The following is a 19594-nucleotide window of genomic DNA, read 5'->3' as shown; positions in this document are numbered from 1 at the left end:
GATTAATTAATAATAATAATAAAAAATGCCTTCTTGTACCCTGTCTCAACAGGATCAGATTATCTAGAGACTGGATTCTCGCTCCACATTACAGGAGACCTCTGAAAGAGTTTCTTGCAAACAGATTTCGGAACTTGTCCCATGGGAGGAATACCCTAGCTGAGACAGTCTAGAATAGACCCAGACAGTCCAACTAGGTGGATGGAACCAAGGGCAATAACTGGAAATTAAATTTGCAACCAAACTCCTACAGAGTTCACACAGTAATCTCCTGTGCTCAATGCCTAGCACTGTGGAGCTCAATTGGCATTTGCCATTGAACACCAGAATTGGCAGGTACACTAACTGAACCTCTGTGCTTTTCACAGAGAGCAGGTTCACCCTGAGCACATGTGACAGAGGTGAAAGGGACTGGAGAAGCCGTGGAGAACTTTATGCGGCCGTAACATTATGCTGCTATAACATCGTTTAGCATGACCATTTTGGTGGCGAGTCAGTGATGGTCTGAGGAGGCATATCCATGGAGGGATGCACACATCTCTACAGGATAGACAATGGCACCGTGACTGCCATTAGGCATCAGGAATAAATCCTTGGACAAATGGTTAGACCCCTACACTGGTGCAGTGGGCCCTTGGTTGCTCCTGGTGCATGACAATGCTCGGCCTCATGTGGCAAGAGTATGCAGCCAGTTCCTGGAGGATGAAGGATTTAATACCATTGAATAACCCTAATGCTCGCCTGACCTGAATCCAATAGAATACCTCTGGGACATCATGTTTCGTTCCATCAGACGCTGCCAGGTTGCACCTCAAGTCTGTTCGGGAGCTCAGTGATGCTCTGGTCCAGATCTGGGAGGAAATACCCCAGGACACCATTTGTCGTCTCATTAGAAGCATGCCCCGATGTTGTCAAGCATGCATTAAAAGCATGTGGGGGCCATAAAAACTACTTAGTATCGTTTTGAGATGCTGCAATGAAAATTTGAGCAAAACATACTAGCCTCTTGCATCATTTTTTCACTTTTATAGAAATTAAAATGATCAACCTACAGAGGGCTGAATTCAGACACCCAGAAAATCAAACAATGTGGCATACTTTCGTTCCTAACACATTACCCAGTCCATATCAGTATAGAAATTCAGCATGATATCTCTCCCCCCCCCCCTTTAGATCTGATGTGTTTTCAAAGTGTTCCTTAAATTTTGAGCAGTGTATATTACATTCACATCAGTCCCTGCCCTCAAGGAGCTTACAATCCAAAATGGTCCCTAACGCACATTCATAAATACAAACACTAGTGCCAATTTAGACAGGAGACAATTAACCTACCAGCAGGTCTTGGTGTGGCAGGAAACATGAATACCCAGATGTGTACCTAACATACAAAACGGGGAAAAAAAAAAAAAAAAAAAAAAAAAACTTACAGTGTTGAAGCAGTAGCTTGGATGCCACCATTATTTGAAAGAGTCCAGTACTTCCCAGTATGCGTCCTAAAAGCGCATTTCTTTGTGTCCTTGTTGATTTCCAATTGAAAAGTCTCTTGGTCACTCTCTTCATCTTGATTGGCTGAGAGATCCATCCCTACAATGAAAAATAGAAAAGGATTTAGATACTATGCAATCAAGTATTTTTTGAATACCAAGGTTCAATTCAATATAAAAACCTACACAAATGTGTTTGCTTGGGACAAATAATGCAGTTTACTGCAGCCATGTACACTGCTCTATGCACAATAAAAAAAAAAAAAAAAAAAAAAAAAAAAAAAAAAAAAAAAAAGGGGAGAGCAGAGCCATCCTTTAACCGATTTAAAAACATTTTGAACCTAAGTGCAGTTTCCTTTTAAACTGTCTAGGCCAGAAGAAAGGTTTAGTCCTGCATTTGATAAGCCTACACCCCCACTATTGATTGCAATTCGCTCTACATCCCTGGACTCATCTAGAGTCTGAAACAATGAGGTAGCAGTCATTACTCTTTGCTTCTGACAGGAATGGTGGAAAAAAGGTTTTCTAGCATGACTCTGGACTTACAGTGAGGGGAAAAAAGTATTTGATCCCCTGCTGATTTTTTATGTTTGCCCACTGACAAAAATGGTACATTTGAATGGTAGTTTTTTTTTTAAATTGAGAGACAGAACAAAATAATCTAGACAAAAAGGCATTTCAAAAAAGTTATACATTGATTTTCATTTTAATGAGTGAAATAAGTATTTGACCCCTTCGAAAAATATGACTTTGTAATTGCAAACAAGTACTGAGGTCAAACGTTTCTTATAGTTGGCCACCAGGTTTGCACACATCTCAGGAGGGATTTTGTCCCACTCTTTGCAGATCCTCTCCAAATCATTAAGATTTTGAGGCTGACGTTTGGTAACTTGAACCATTAGCTCCTTACACATTTTCTATGGGATTAAGGTCTGGAGACTGGCTAGGCCACTCCAGGACCTTAATGTGCTTCTTGAGCCACTACTTTGTTGCCTTGGCCATGCGTTTTAGATAGGGATGCACCGAAATGAAAATTTTGGACCGAAACCGAAAATGCAGGATACCCTTGGCCGAAAACCGAAACCGAAAATGACTTTTTCCCCCAAAATTTTTTTTAAAATGGATAGAACAGGGGCATACACCAAAAACAGGCAGCGACGTACACCTGTCGCTGCCACCCTGTCACAGTATATGTACTGTGATGGGTTGGCAATAGGTTAATTTAATTACCAATGGTATTTGTATTATGCAGCGTGAGGGGTTAATGTATTGTCACTGCTGGTCACTCATCTATTAGTGACCGACCAGTGGCAGGTAATTAACCCCTCTGTGCTGCATTAGTGCAACCAGTGTTAATTAACACTGATACTGGTTGCACTAATGCAGCACAAAGGGGTTAATTACCTGCCACTGGTCGGTCACTAATAGATGAGTGACCTGCAGTGACAATACATTAACCCCTCATGCTGCATAATACTAATATCATTGGTAAGCTGCCTCAGCTCCCCCCACTCCCACTGCCTCAGCGTCCTCCTCCTCGGGTGTCCTGCATTCAAAAGTCCTGCCTCTGGCCGGCGGCACCGCCTCTCAATGACGTCCCTACTACAATCTGTGCATTATGAATGGACATACCAGGTCGGGGGGCGGGGCGAGCGGCCGCTATAGAGCGAACTAATGTGATCCTTCCTGTCAGCTCAGCACATCTGTGTGAATGAGAACGGAACTGAGCTGACACCGGGGGCGGGCGGGCGGAGCGGCCGCTATTAGCTGTAACTATGTGAGAGCTTCTCTTCCTTGTCAGTCAGTGAAGTGAAGCTCTCACATAGTTACAGCTAATAGCGGCCGCTAAGCCCGCCCCCCCGCCCCCGGTGTCAGCTCAGTTCTGTTCTCATTCACACATAGACGTGCTGAGCTGACAGGAAGGATCACATTAGTTCTCTCTATAGCGGCCGCTCGCCCCGCCCCCCGACCTGGTTTGTCCATTCATAATGCACAGATTGTAGTAGGGACGTAACTGAGAGGCGGACGGCCGGCCAGAGGCGGGACTTTTAAAACCTGCGCTGCGCCCTCCTCCTTCCCCACGGCGGCCATATTTTTTTTTCGGCACTGTTAACCCATTATCGGCCGAAATGAGAGAGGCTCATTTTCGGCCGATAATTTCGGTGGCCAAAATTTCGGTGCATCCCTAGTTTTAGATCATTGTCATGCTGGAATACCCATCCACAACCCATTTTCAATGCCCTGCGGTGAAGTTATCCTGTCCCCTTAGAAGAAAACCCCCCCCCCCCCCCCCCCAAAGCATAATGTTTCCACCTCTATCTTTGACGGTGGGGGTATGGTGTTCTTGGGATCATAGATAGCATTCCTCCTCCTCCAAACATGGCACGTTTGATTTTGGTCTCATCTGACCACAACACTTTAACCCAGTTCTCCTCTGAATCATTCAGCTCATTAGCAAACTTCAGAAAGGCCTGTACATGTGCTTTCTTGAGCAGGGTTTTAGTCCTTCACGGTGGTTACAAATTATTTTCTTGGTGCCTATGGTCCCAGATGGCTTGAGATTGACAAGAATCTCCCGTGTAGTTCCGGGCTGATTCCTCACTGTCCTCAGTCATTGAAACTCCACGAGGTGAGATCTTGCAGACCAAGGGAGATTGACAGTTATTTTGGGTTTCTTCCATTTGCGAATAGTCGCACCAACTGTCGCCACCCTCTCACCAAGCTTGGAGATGGTCTTGCAGCCCATTCCAACCTTGTGTAGGTCAACAATCTTGTCCCTGACTTCCTTGGACAGCTCTTTGGAGATTTGAATCTGATTGCTTCTGTGGACAGGTGTGTCTTTTATGCAGCTAACAAGCTAAGATTAGGAGAACGTCCTTTGAGTGCTCCTAATTTCAGATAGTTACCTGTATAGAAGACACCTGGCAGCCAGAAATCTTGCCGATTTATAGTGGATAAAACACCTTTCACTCATTAAAAAAAAAAGGTTTAAATTGATTTGCATTTTAAATATATGTTTTTCTGTCTCACTGATACAATAAACCTACCATTAAAATTATAGACTGCTCATTTGTCATTGGGGAAAACTTCCAAAATCAGCAGGGGATCAAATACTTTCCCTTCACTGTACATTCTGAAAGAAATATTGAATACTGAAGTAGAACTGCTATTCCAAAAAAGTGGAAGGCGCTAGTTGAGGTTAGATGGGAACCTACCAATCCATAGTGCTAAGACAGGCATGCTAAACTGTTAGCACGCTCATCATACTTTGCTTCTCATGTCTCTGAATCTACTTACCATTTTCACCTCCAGGGTTCATCAATTTTAACTTTGCTTATCTATTTCTTCATCATATGCAGTTTAAACTGCTCAGGTTAATGATATTGCTATGCTAAACTGTACATGTAACCACCTGCCCACTGGGCACTTATACCTCCTTCCTGCCCAGGTCAAATTTTCAGCTCTCAGCGCTGTCACATTTTGAATGACAATCTCATGAGTACAGTGTTGTATGACCATGCAATTATCTTTTTTTTTTTTTTTTTTTAAAGAGCTTTTTTTTGGTGGTATTTAACCACTTTTTTTTTGCAAAAAAATAAATTTTTTCTTCTTTCCCGATGTGGTGGTACCAGCTCACCTCGCACACTGACAGCACATAAGAAAAGTACTGCCAATGTTTGTTTACCATTAACAGCACTGCAGTGATTGTAACAGTGCCCTACCATGGGCATCAGTGGGAGGAATGGTGGTCTGTTGGGAGTCAGTGGATAGAATGGTGCTCTAAGGGCCAGATAAAAGCAAGAAAAGGGTCAAGGTTTGGAGACCCGTCTATTAGGGGTCGCTTTAATTATTTTGCTTCTGGGCATGGCCTTCCATCCAATTGAGGTTTTTGCTTTGCCAGCCTGAACATTTTTAGAGATTCCTACAAACCATATTATTCTGAAAGGCAGGGTCTATAGGAGAGGCGGGGGGGGGGGGGGAGCCACAAAAACAAAAACACTTTACTCTTTTTTTGTAAGTCCTGCAAGTTCAAGGGTTTAGCAAAAAAAATATTCAATAATATGCATTATTTACACAAAACATTTTTAGTAGTTTATTTAGCATTATATGAAAAAGATGGTAAAGTATTTCTAATCCTCGAAATGTGACGAGATCCCCATATTGTGTATAGGATAGGAATTTTGCATATGTCTCAGAGCATTAAGAGTGAGTGGATGTGTAGGATATAATCTGTCTTCCTTCTTCCATACAGTAGACAGGCCTGCTATATGGTAGTATCTACAGAGACACACAAGTCCCAAAAGCCCTTTTTTCCCCCCCTTTAGAGTGCTACAGAATGAGATCAGGCACACAGACCCTGACAAAAACACACACGGTTCTGAAACCAATTCAAAACATTACTGAAAACTGGCCTCTTCAGAATTCATAGATATCAAAAAAGAATTTAAGATTTATGTTCACCGGTTTCCCCTTCACCATCCTGAAGATTCTCCTAATGCCTAGTACACGAGGGGAAAAACACACACAGCTTTTGGAGCGATTGTCCACTTGATCATTAGTTCACCGATTTAAAAAAAGGTGATCACGACAGTACATGCAAAAATATCCTAAGGGACAAACATGAAAATTTCTCGTACAATAACAGAACTATTTTTGTGTAATTCATACACAAAGAAAAAAAAAAAAAAAAAAAAACCACACACACACACACACACACACACACACACACACACACCATGTGACCAAGACCACACATGCTCGGAAAAGAAATACATTGCATCATTTCCAAAGTTGTATTCTGTCGTACAATAATTTTTGTAAATTTTAGTAACCTTTCAGATTTTGTTACGAGACTAGCATGCAAAAACAGGACGATCATTCATCCAATATTCTTATTGTGTGCGCAAGGCTTAAGACGACTCTCCTGATCAGGGACAGTCTTACAGGCAGCTGGACAGAGATATAGAAAGAATGGTGGTGGTGCTGGTGAGGACTATTTTAGTCAGTCAATGGGGACAATTTTAGAATGGGTGAGGATTGAAACCCCTACAAAAGGTTTTTTGCTCCAAAAGCAATTATTCTCAAAATGAAGAAAATTCTTATCTTAGACAGTTGAAAAGAAAATTTACCCCAGTGGTGACCAGGACAAACAGAGGTCCAACCTTTATGCCAGTATTAAAAATCTCAAAAGTATAAATAAATGAGGCCTTTACATGCAAAGCAACACTTACATTTTGGTTTTGCTTTGCTAGTCAATTTAACAGTACAATCTAAGAATTTAACATTAAGGCCACATTAAGAACATAATAGCAATCCGCTGAAAAAAAAAGTAATTTGATAAACCAACCACTAAAACCTAGGAGAGAAATCTGTGGGTGGATACTCTGCATGGGAGGCCAATACCACTTTTTTTGTGGTCCTGAAACGGTTTAGTTTTACACCCTATAGTACTTTTATAGATATACATTTTAAAGTCCCCAAAACATTTGTATACCAATAGCTGGGGGGGGGGGGGGGTCCACTGCTCTACATTTTAAAACACAGCCTACGAATCCTAGTTTTACTAAGATGCAATATAACTGGTGACAGTTTTCACAAAAATGTAAGGAGATACAGGCACTATGTGAAAAGATGGCCATGTGCACTACACACCACCCCCCTATTTGGATCACTAATCAAATATTCCATTACTGAAAAAAGGAACAGAATAGGAGTTGGCCATTTAGCCAACCACTTAAAAGTCATTCTGATCTATGTAGATCCCATTAAGACTGTGCCATAATTATAGAGCATATGGCTATACAGAGCAGGAAGGTGGATGTCAGCCAATACCACATTTCTTATATGGTAGGGAACAATGCACTTTATAATTACTCATTTAAAATGGTCCATAAGACAATACATTCTGATTATGGTCTTCGTCCAATAAAAAGATTTGTTACCAAACCAACATCAGATGGGCAATTTTACACACCATTATTAAAACAAAAAAAAAAAAAAAAAAAAAAAAAAACACTGAATGGCTTGTGACTGGAACTAGAACACTCCCTATTACAAACCATATACTGAGCTGATGCAGCGTTTTAAGAAGTAGAACATTTCATTTTTAATACAATCTTTATTGTTACAGCTGTAGCCTGTATAGTGGCAGATCTCAGATTCTGTATAAAAGTTTAGAGCAGACTGCCTTGCTATTACACAAACTGTACCCTGGAGTTACAAAATATATATTTCTAATATTCTATTAGCAAAAATTCTGTGTGGACCTCTTAAATGTTCTAATGGAACTTTGGAAGAGTCATAACTTCACTAAATGTTTTTATTTAAAAGAACTGCCAGGTTGTGGGCTGATTGAAGCCCAAATCCTTAGGAATCCATTTGTTTATTTTTATAGTCTTAGGAGTTTCACCCACACTCATATCGCAATTCTGCTTAGAATGACAGGTAACCAAAGTTGTCTTTTATTCCCCATGAAAGGGTGGGCAAGAGGATGTTCTTTAGTGAGGCAAATGGGATCCTCTTGGAGGAACAGGCTATCTAGTACTGTATACGCTTTCAAATATAAGAAAGGTTTCCCTTTTTCTAGGGAAAACCCCACACTCCTAGGCAAAAAAAAAAAAAATCTCATTTTGAACACTAAAGTTCCACTTTAAAGATCCCATGCACACTGGCTGTTTTGCCAACTCTCCTAAATTACTTTCAGGCAGCCGAGTTTTGTCAGAAACGCCAGGGCTGTCTTACCGAATGGGCATGCTGGGCAGTTGCCCGGGGGCCCCACCTGCCCAGCGACCCAGCCAAGATTAGTCCCGACTCCCGTGTGCATCTTGCGGCCGAACTTACCAGGTGGCAAGCGCCTGTCGGCCCTGCGCTGCTGTCAGGCCACTTGGGCTGTGGAGGGGAGCCCACAACTGCAGGAATGCCTGTCCGCCTCCATGGAAACAGGCACACACACGACAGTAGAGTCTAAACTCCCGTCTGTGTGTGTTCCCTAAACCCAGCCGTCAAATTTAAAAGCTGTCATTAGCCTGGCACTGCTGTACCAATAAATAAAATATCGCCTTATCAATAATTTGCATTTTTTTTCTCGCGGTTGATTGTTTAGGCAGGGCCCCAGTGCACTGCATTGCCCGGAGGCCTATAATGCTCTTAAGATGACAGAAAACGCGTTTAGGTGCAGCAAGCACAATAATTTATGCTGACCAATAAAATAAATGGTTAAAGCTGTATTAAACCGAAAAATGTAATTTATTGCAGCTTACCAATCAAATGTGGCAGTTGCAACAGTTTTTTTTTTTTTTTTCTTTCTAGGAATGAGCATAGGAAACAGACAGCAGCATTTTCAGTCCAGGGGGAGGGGGTGGAGTTTAACATTAAATTTATAAGCAGATTTAGAGCCAATAAAAAATTGACGCCCCTCAGCAAAGCACCTTGCCCCCACGCTGACTAGGACAATGGCCTCTTCCTCACAACCCTGGCTCAGTGGTTTTGGGGGGGGGGGGGGGGGGATGTATGACCCATCAGAATCTAGAAACCCCCTTTGCCAAAGGGGCAGGGCCATTCAGTTGCTTCACCGGGTGACCGTGCCACTCTTGGGTGTTGCATAGGCCAATAACGCAATAAGAAGCAAGACATCACCCCTTGGTTTACTTTGCGGAGGCAAATAACAGCTCTGCTTTTCCCAGCACTAAAGCTTGGGTGCAGGTCAGCATTCATCGTTCTTTGTGATTGACAAGAACCTACATTGGGGGACTCGATTTAAATCAAATCCACCCGGCTAAACAGTTTTGACAAGTCATGTGTGGATCTTTGCATTGCCAGTGCAAATCATAAAAATCTCTAGTCTGAAGTGGAGTACATCTTGAACAAGTTCTTAACCTTCAGGGAATCAATTAACTCAAGATAAAATAGACAACACGGGTAATTAAGAGTTTACACAAACACAGATTTCCCACTTGAATTGGGCACTGGAGTCCTATTTTAAACACTGTATTGAGGATAACCACATATGAAATATAGCAAATAAGCAAAGTGTATAAATTGCATCCTTTCACTCTTCCGCATTTACATTTTATTCTTGATATACGCACAACTCTAGCCAGATTTAGTCATTTTAAATAGTGCGATAAAGGATCAGTACCTCTACCATGATTTTTTAGTTTTGCAACTTTATACGGAGATCATCCTTCACTGCAGACAACTGGGGCAAGGAGTTTAAAAAGGGATTTATTAGACAGGAAAACAGCAAAAAAGCCCAATCAACATGATTCTAACCTTTCTCTGAGAGAGAAAAAAAAAAACCACGTTTTTGCTGACTTGTCTCCATTGGAGAGAATTCCCAATACGCCCTTGTCTCCATCTTCCGTTTAACTGAAGCAAGGAGAAGAAATCTCCCCAATCAGGGTACAGGCAGGGAAAAAACCCTAATGCATAAACTATGGCTAATATTTGGGAACCTGGCAAGAGATTCCCACCCCTGAAAAAGTCTAAACTTGAAAATGTAATTTTCAGTTGCATCTTTTGCAGAATCAAAATGTAAAATATATAAAAAAGCAAAAATCATAAATGTGACCAAGAGATGGCAATTTCAAATATGTACATATCCTTAAAGAATGTTACACCAACGTTTCATATTCCCGACGTGTGTCTGTTGTACCATGTACTTGCATTAAAAAGTAACACATGTGCTTTGTATTGCTTCCTTTGTGTACAGTTTCTGGTAATCCTGCCAGCCCCCCTGCTCTCCTATTGCAAACTGACCAGGCTAGGCTTGAGAGTTCATCCATCCCAGCGTGATCAGTTTTTTGGTTGTGCTTGGAAAAACAGCCTACCTGTCCTCCAATGGCAAAGACACCCCAATATTTGGACAGTATTGTACAGCAGTAAGTAGTATATTGCTCTCAAAATGGTGAGAAAAGGCAATTAAAAAAAGGGAGAGACAGACCATCACACACACACACACACACACACACACACACACACACACAGTGCAAAAAAGTTTTAAAGCACATGTGACAAAATACTGTAAAGTAAGAATGCTTTCAAAAATATTTTGTTTATTTTTATTAATTTACAAAATGTAAAGTGAACAGGATAAAAATCTAAAACCAAATCAATACTTGGTGTGACAGCTATCAGGTAGGTTGTTCCAAACTTCTTAGAAAAATTAACCACAACTCATGTGCATGTAGGCAGCCTCAAAACCTTGAGATCAAGGCTCTGTGGGGGTCAAACCCATTACCTCCAGGAATCCTTGTTCTTTACACTAAAGATAGTTCTTAATGACATTGGGGGCCAATCACATGCCTCCCTGATTTTATGGCATGACGGTGAAGTATCTGCCTGTATTTCTCAGAATTGAGGATAACATTGATCAGAAGTGTTGGACAGTAGACAGTGATTGGCCAAGGAAACTTAATGCAGCAGATGAAAAGGCACATCATGCTTACTACCCTTCAACACTGGAAGATGTCCAGTTCTGTGCTGATGGCACTGCTGGTTTAAAACCAGTGGGACCCAGCTACATCCATCTACTGTCCAGAAATTATCTTCATGGAAGAATTGCAGACAAAAAGCCATACCTCAGACATAGAAAAAAAAGGCTAAGTGACTCAACTATGCATGAAAACATAGGATGTGGGTGCAAAAAAGTGGCTTCAGGTGCTCTGGACTGAGGAGACAAAAATCTGAATTATCTGGCTGTAGCAGGAGACCTTACAATAACGGGTGTCTGCAGGCAAGAGTGAAGCATGGTGGAGGTTCCGTGAAAGTTTGGGGGCTGCATTTCTGAAAATGTAGTTGGTGATTTGGCAAGTATCAATGGTGTCGCCAATGTTCAGAAACCGAGGCAGATACATCATACCATACCATCAGGGAGGCATGTGACTGGCCCCAAGTTTATTCTGCAGCTGGATGACTTCAAACATACAGCCAATGTCATTAAGAACCAATTTTCAGCATAAACAAGGAGTCCTGCAGTGATGGTTTTGACCCCACAAAGCCCTGATTCTAAACAGCAAGTCAGTCTGAAAATACATGGAGACAGAATGATTTAAGGCAGCCTACATCCATAGAAGACCTGATTAGTTCTCCAAGATATTTGTAACCTACAAACCTACCTGCCAAGTTCCTTCAAAAACTGTGTGCAAGTGTACCTAGAACTGATGCTTTTTTGAAGGCAAAAGGTTGATCACACCAAATATGGTTTTGTATTGGATTTCTCCTCTTAATTTACTTTCCATTTTGATAAATAATCAAACAATTCATTTGATTTCCGACTGCATTCTTGAAGTGTTTGCAAATCCTTACATATACCCAGCGAAGGGACTGGCCTCAGGTAATCCCCTCTTACATCTGTTGTACCAGTTTATCTGCAGTCTTCTCTTCTGGACTTTAAGATGTAGAGAATTTATAAAGCGCATGTGAGCTGTCAGAAAAAAGGGGGTGGAGAGCGGAAGTCGCACTCTGCAGAGCTCAGTAAGCAGAGCACTGAGAGCTGATTTGAGGGGGAGGGAAGGGACACACCTCCCTTCACAAAGCAACAAAGCTGAGGCGGTCAATCAGCTGGAGGTCCCTCCATCACATTTTTTCATTTGGTGTCAGAAAACATGGCAGATGTGATTCATGCTGATATAGGAACAAAGCATCAGACCGAAATGACACCTTGTGTTCCTAATATGGACAAGTACACACTATAGAGAAATATGCTACGCTAATATTTCAGGTCTGAGGTTTACAACCACCTTAAAGTACAGCCAAAATCATTTGGCTCTATTTCTCCTGTGGATCACAGGAGTGCAGTTCATTCTGCACTCCAGTGAACCGTTCAGCAGACAGCGGGCTGAAGTCCGCTGTAGGCTGATGTCACAGAGCTGGTCCAAGCTTGAGAAGGATCACGGCCATATGGTAGGGATCCACTCACATACCTGGACCAGCGCCTAGCTCAGCCTCTCAGTGAGCCACTGAGAGCCTGAGCCGGCCGCTCCCACCCCCTCCACAGCCCAGCCCTCCAGTGAGCACATGCAGCGGCAGGGCAAAGAGCCAGTGACCGACCCGTCACCAGCTTGCGGAGCTGTGAGAACTGAGCGATTGGCAGTTTGATCGCTCGGTTCTCAGGGTCAGAGCCGTCAGACCGATACCGAATCCACCTAGGCAAGAAAAAAAAAAAAAAAAAAAAAGTGATTACACACACACACACACACACGATTTTTGCTAAAACAAACAACTTACAACATTCCTGCAAAATCTAAAAGTCAAAAGTGTATTGAGTTATTAAAAAAGGTATGTGTGAATGAGGTTTTGGGACAGCGTCACAAGGGCGCAATTGCCTGTACATTGTAAATGTGTTTGTTTTTTGATGTGGCTTGCGCTTTGAGCAGGCAACCTATGTTATGCTATAAGGATGCAGTGGCTGTATAAACATAGCTGCAGGCCTTAAAGCGGAGTTCCACCCATTTTTAATAGGTTGGAATACATAGATCTATGTAATCCCCTTTAAAATGGCTTTTACCAATGGAAACTTTTTTTTTTTTGCTAGTAAATACCTTATTTTCTGCTTTATTCCTCCTCTCCTCACTTCCGGGTCCGATCGGCGATGACGTCATTCGGCGATTCGCAGTGTCTGCTGGGATGTATTCTATTCCAGAAATCTCGCAGTAGCTGAGCTGTAGTGAGCCGTGCCTGCCCCGCCTCCTCTCATTAAGTTGTATTGTATGAATCTATTAAGGCCGTTCTCTGCCCCGCCTCTGCCCCGCCGCCTTCTCTCATTGAGTTGTATTCATACAATACAACTCAAAGAGAGGAGGCGGGGCAGAGAGCAGCCTTAATACATTCATACAATACAACCAATGAGAGGAGGCGGGGCAGAGAGCGGCCTTAATACATTCATACAATACAACCAATGAGAGGAGGTGGGGCGGAGGCGGGGCAGAGAACGGCCTTAATACATTCATACAATACAACTTAATGAGAGGAGGCGGGGCAGAGAGCGGCCTTAATACATTCATACAATACAACCAATGAGAGGAGGTGGGGCGGAGGCGGGGCAGAGAACGGCCTTAATACATTCATACAATACAACTTAATGAGAGGAGGCGGGGCAGAGAACGGCCTTAATACATTCATACAATACAACTTAATGAGAGGAGGCGGGGCAGAGAGCGGCCTTAATACATTCATACAATACAACCAATGAGAGGAGGTGGGGCGGAGGTGGGGCGGAGGCGGGGCAGAGTACGGCCTTAATACATTCATACAATACAACTTAATGAGAGGAGGCGGTGCAGAGAACGGCCTTAATACATTCATACAATACAACTTAATGAGAGGAGGCGGGGCAGAGAGCGGCCTTAATACATTCATACAATACAACCAATGAGAGGAGGTGGGGCGGAGGCGGGGCAGAGAACGGCCTTAATACATTCATACAATACAACTTAATGAGAGGAGGCGGGGCAGGCACGGCTCACTACAGCGAGATTTCTGGAATAGAATACATCCCAGCAGACACTGCGAATCGCCGAATGACGTCATCGCCGATCGGACCCGGAAGTGAGGAGAGGAGGAATAAAGCAGAAATTAAAGGTATTTACTAGCAAAAAAGAAAAAAAAAAAAAAGTTTCCATTGGTAAAAGCCATTTTAAAGGGGATTACATAGATCTAAAGTTCCAAAAATGGGTGGAACTCCACTTTAACCTGACAGGCGTGAGTGCAGGTGTATGGCCCTGAATACAGACAGTGCATTTGAGGCCCCTTATCCAAACCTGCACACCTGTCAAATTAGGACCTGCAGCTCTTTTTATACAGCCTTTGTCCCCATAGAGCAGGGGTGTCAAACTCAAATTCATTGGGGGCCGCATCAGCAGTATAGTTGCCCTCAAGGGGCCGGTGGTATCTGTAGTTTTGGCATGCACTGGGTACGGAGTGCGGGGTTTAGGAGTGTGGGACTTTTTTTCAGTCTAGGCACCCTTTGAAATTATAGACCATCCTGTGGCACCCCATTCTAAAAATCGTAATAAACTATTCTAATAGTTTTACATAATGCAGCAACATCCACACGTAGAACACCCAACGTTAGCTTTATTGTTCCAAAGCAAATACACTTTTGCACACTGGTACTGACCAGTATTCCAATGTTTCTCTTCTCCATCAGTAAGCTAATTTCAACCCCAGTGCTGAGGGAGAGGGGCACAGGAGAGTCAAATAAGGATGCTGTGGAGGCAGACATCCTCCTTGTGTCATTTGTTAGGATGCTAGTGTCTAGAAAGTCGTAATGAGAAAAAAAAAAAAAGGAGACGAATTCCTTTCTCTGCACCCTCAGGAATCAGTACCGCTCACTCACTGTGTTCATTAAGTAAAAGGCCTGGTCAGTATGACATTTACCGGCTTCTTCCCCTTTTTCCCCATACAAGCTGAAAAAGGGTTGTTTTACAAGGGTTCACATATACTTTTAAAAAGGGGTATTCCAGGCATGACTTTTTATATATAGTTATACAAAAGTGTCGCACCCCCTGGATAAAGTTACGCACCAGGGAATGGGTGGCTAGTGGTCTTTGGAAGAAAATTGCCACGGCCGAAACCTGACCCTTGGATAGTACTTAAGGCTAACTTTTGATCAACTCCCCATTGAAGGAAATCCAAGATCCGGGCCACGGGAGTAAGAGCGAGGAGGAACCCCAAGAAACTCACACCACGCAATATACAACTTCCATGTACGATGATAGCTTCCTAGAAAAATCACTTTCCTCAATTTAAGCAGAGTAGGAATCACTGAAGCAGACAAACCCCTGTCCTTCAGCACCTGGCTTTCAACAGCCAAGCTGTCAAAGCCAGTGACCGTAAAGCAGGATGGAAGATTGGCCCTTGAGACAGTAGATCCTCCGAGAGGATGTCTCCAACAGATCCGGGACACCAACAGATCCACATCTGGGGTGCCCCAATGAAGGCAAAACTGCTGGAACACCTCTGTATATGGAGACCATTCCCCTTGATTCAAAGTCAGATCAGAAGGACGAGTCCAAAGTCAGGCCCAGATAGTCCAGTCTCATGGAGGGAACCAGGACGACTTCTAAAGGTTCAGAATCCACCGCGAACTCCTCCAGAGTTCTCATGGTGAGGTCCAAGTTTGTCACCAGCACCGTGGGGGACTACGCTGTACAACAGCCCGAAAATCAGTTTGCAAAACGCAGTGATTAGCAGAATCTCATCACATGGGTATGAATACCCATGTAATCGGATTATGGTGCTGCAAAAAAAAAAAAAAAAAAAAAAAAAAGGGGTCCAGCACGATTTTGGTGTGGATTCGGTGCGATCACAGCCATAAAAAGATCCATGGCCCAAAGCTGAAGAATCACATGTGATTTGAACAGGACTGCAGTGAGATTCCTGTTTAAAGTCGCATGCAGTTAAATAAAAAAATAAAAAAAGTCGCATGCGGTTCCCACACCACAGTGTGAACTGGCACTGTAAACGGCTGACAGTTTTTCTAACGCTGCAAAATAACTTACTGAAGGAATTTTTAGTATAGTGTACGTTTGATACCTTCTACAGAAAAGGGAAAAAATCTGGACTACCAACACCATAGTGTTTTGTAAACTTTGTAACATCCATAGGAAAAAAAAAAAAAAAAAAAAAACTTGGATGAATACTATGCAGGTATCCAGAGACAGAACTCACAATTTGTTTAAAGCCAGGTGCTTAGCTACAGGATTCTCATGTAGAATATATGGAAACAGGACATCCGCACTTCCACTCTGCATGAGGAAACACAGACGGCCAACAGACAAAGAATTCTTCATAGCAGGATGTGTGCAAATGTTCTAGGATGCAGAGCTAAAAAGTCTGCCAGCTGTTCACAAAGGATACACCTATTAGTGGTCTCAAGGATTAAAAAAGCAAGATGTAGCACCAAGAGAAAATTGATATAGGCACCAAGCTTTTTTTTTTTTTTTTTTTTTTAAGGACTTAAAAGGATTGCAAACCCATTCACATCAGTCCCCATCTCAGGAGCTTCTGTTTAATTTATCTCATGCAGCTGCCACCTCCCTTCTGGCCATTTCCCTTACTTATATGACCTTTGACTATGACTGAATACTGGCTATTCTGAAGTCTCCTTCTCCCCCCCCACCCTACTAGTGAGTCAACAAGTAAAACTACCAAAATTATTTTATTTGTATAAGGCCTCACACTAGAGCTGCCGGCCGATGTTTAATCACCGCTGTTTTTTTTTTATAAGAAATAAAGTTTCTTATTTTCCATCAGTAAATTCTGAAAATAAGTATAATTTATCTCCTTCACAGACAAGGCGGCACTTATGGGCACTGAGGAGGCACTTGTATGCCACACTGATGGGCACTTTTTTCTTTTTTACTTTTCGGTCCTAGACTCCCCTTTGAGGAGCCGCTAATCAGCTCTCCTCGCCACACACTGACAGTGAGGCGAGAAGAGCGGATAAACGGCACTTCCTCATTTACATGTGACCGGCTGTGATTGGACACAGCTGATCACAAGGGTAGAGAGCCACGTCATTGGCTCTTTACCAAGACACGGGGGGGTCCCACAAATCGCCGCACTGCATGCCCCTGCTGGTGCGCGAGGGGGGCAGTTCTGGGGCGCCATCATATGAAGTCGTCCCAAAACGAGAGCCGCACCGCTCCGCTGTCATTTGACGGTGGGCATGCGGTGACTGATTAAATTCATTAGAGTGTATTTTTTTCCTAAAAACTGCGTTTGTATGACAGAACAGATTGCAACAATCGCCATTTTCTTCTCTATAATGTTTTTGGATTCTAAATAATTTTCTAGCAATAAATCCTGATTTTAACTTTTAAGCAACAAATGTGTTTAGAAAAAGGCTTAGTCTTTAAAAAGGTTAAACTGCCCTCACTTACAGACAGAAGTTTATTTCTTTGATCTAAAAGAACAAAAATAACTATAACACCACAATGTATCTAGCAGCCTTAACCACTTAAGACCCGGAGGATTTTCCTGCTAAAAGACCAGGGGGTATTTTGCGATTCGGCACTGCGTGACTTTAACGGACAATTGCGTGGTCGTGCGACGCTGTACCTAAACGAATTTGGCGTCCTTTTTTTCCCACAAACAGAGCTTTCTTTTGGTGGTATTTGATCACCTGTGCGATTTTTTGATCATGCGCTATAAACAAAAAAAGCGCGACAATTTTGCAAAAATAGCAATATTTTTCACATTTTTTTATATGAAATTCCCCCCCAAAAAAATGTAAAACTCAAAATTTTTTAACATTTTTGGCCAATTTGTTTTATCCTACCTATGTTTAAAAAAAAAAAAAATCGCAAAAAGCGTATTTTGATTGGTTTGCGCAAAAGTTATCGCGTTTACTAACAAAGGGAAAGATGTCATTTTTGTTGTTTTTTTTTTAAAGCGTAATGGCGGCGATCTGCGATTTTTTTTGCGGTACTGCGACATTGCGGCGGACAGATCGGACCCTTGACTGACATTTTTGACACTTTTGGGGTTACCAGTGACATTTCTACAGTAATCAGTGCTATACATATGCACTGTTACTGTAAAAATACACTGGCAGTGAAGGGGTTAACTTTATTTGGGAGGGAGGGGCTGTGTGTGTCCCTAGGGGCGTGATTCTTACGGTGATTGGCTGTGGCTCTAGCTGTAAGGACACTGATCAACGGATCTACATAGTAGATCCATGTGATCAGTGTCTTTACAGCGAGGAGAATGACAGGCAGACCCTCCCAGGCTAGTGACGTTAATTAACGTCACTCTGCCTGGCAGGGGCTGACCGCCGCAGTAAATCTACTTGCGGCGGTCGGCAAGCGGTTAATGCTGATAAAGAAAAAAAAAAAAAAAAAAAAAAAAAAAAAAAACCACACAAACTCCCATTACCCAATTTTTTTTTTTTTTAAAGCAAAGCCACTATAGTTTTTCTAGGAGTTTGACTTCCTTGTGTTCTTGGCTAACACTAGTCACACTAATCTCCCTGTTAAGGATGAACACTTTAAGGGCTACTTCACACAGATCGATACTTTCTACCACAGCCAGTGGTGCGCACTGGGAAGGCAGCAGTGCTGAAGCATCATTCATGATGCATATCCATATGCATAGATAAGGCAATTTGCTTCAAGCTCCATACTTTAGTTCAAACCACTGCACGTCTTGGAAAAAAAATTAAAATGCCATATTACAACCCACTGATGTAAAGATGAAAAGGTGACTGCAACATTATCAAAGTTGGAAAAAAAAAAAAACAGTTGACCTTTATGTTGGCCTATAGAGAGGCTTTGCGTAGTTCAGCAGAAGACATCTGGGCTGACACCACTCAGTCCCCAAAAATGTGCTGCAGACCACAAGAGAAAAATGCATTTGCTTTTGTTGGTCTAAAAGTACCAGTTGCCCATTATGCTGACTCTTCAGATCTATGACTCAGGGCTTTGAAGTCAAAACAAGTATTTAAATCAAGTGTGAGTCAGAAATCTGCATGCCTGCGATGGGCCACTGACCCATATGGGCCAAGATACCAAAGCAGTTTAGAAACTTCACACAATAAATCAGACGAATATTCACTACAATCATCCAATCACATGCATAAGTAAATCAGTATTTGCTCTTCACGTAGGCAAGTCATTTAGGGAATAGTCAGTTTATTGTGTGAAGATGTGATTTAAGTGGGGTACACACTAGTAGAAAATCGTATGATTTTCGGCTAGTGTGTACACAACTTTCAGCAGCCGATGCCGACATTTAAAGAAAAAAAAAAAAAAAAAAAAAAGGAGGGACAAACACCAAAATTTTTATCGTCCGTCCCCAGACGACCAATTTTCGTTTAAGGTGTATGCAGTACGTCAGCGAAAAATCGCAATACGAAAGAACGCACATGATCTGAAGTTGCTGACGACCCGGAAGTCAAGAGTCCCAAAAAAAAAACGAGAAATTTCGTGAACATTACATTATGCACTGTCAACTAAAAACATTAATGACCGCTGAGCGTAAGAAAAAAAAAAAAAAAAAAAAAAATCGGAGGATATTTCGTCCGATTTTCGTCAAGTGTGTATAAGCCTTTAGTAAGGGCTCAGTCACACAAGGAAGATACACTGATCACATGATTACTAGTGTGTGCT

General features: G+C 42.3%; 1 protein-coding gene across 1 annotated transcript in view; it reads right to left on the bottom strand.

The window, feature by feature from the left end:
• Positions 1 to 19594, bottom strand: part of FSCN1 (fascin actin-bundling protein 1) — a 53211-nt gene that overhangs the window by 18117 nt on the left and 15500 nt on the right. Inside the window, exon 2 of the mRNA XM_082260928.1 lies at positions 1428 to 1584. Coding sequence (XP_082117054.1) covers positions 1428 to 1584 — 157 coding nt within the window. The remainder of the gene's footprint in view (positions 1 to 1427; positions 1585 to 19594) is intronic.

The sequence above is a fragment of the Pelophylax lessonae genome, assembly GCF_965119305.1.
Source record: "Pelophylax lessonae genome assembly, chromosome: 6".
NCBI classification, from domain to species: Eukaryota; Metazoa; Chordata; class Amphibia; order Anura; family Ranidae; genus Pelophylax; species Pelophylax lessonae.
Note: the sequence above shows the minus strand (reverse complement) of the source record. Positions and strands in the feature narration are given on the sequence as shown.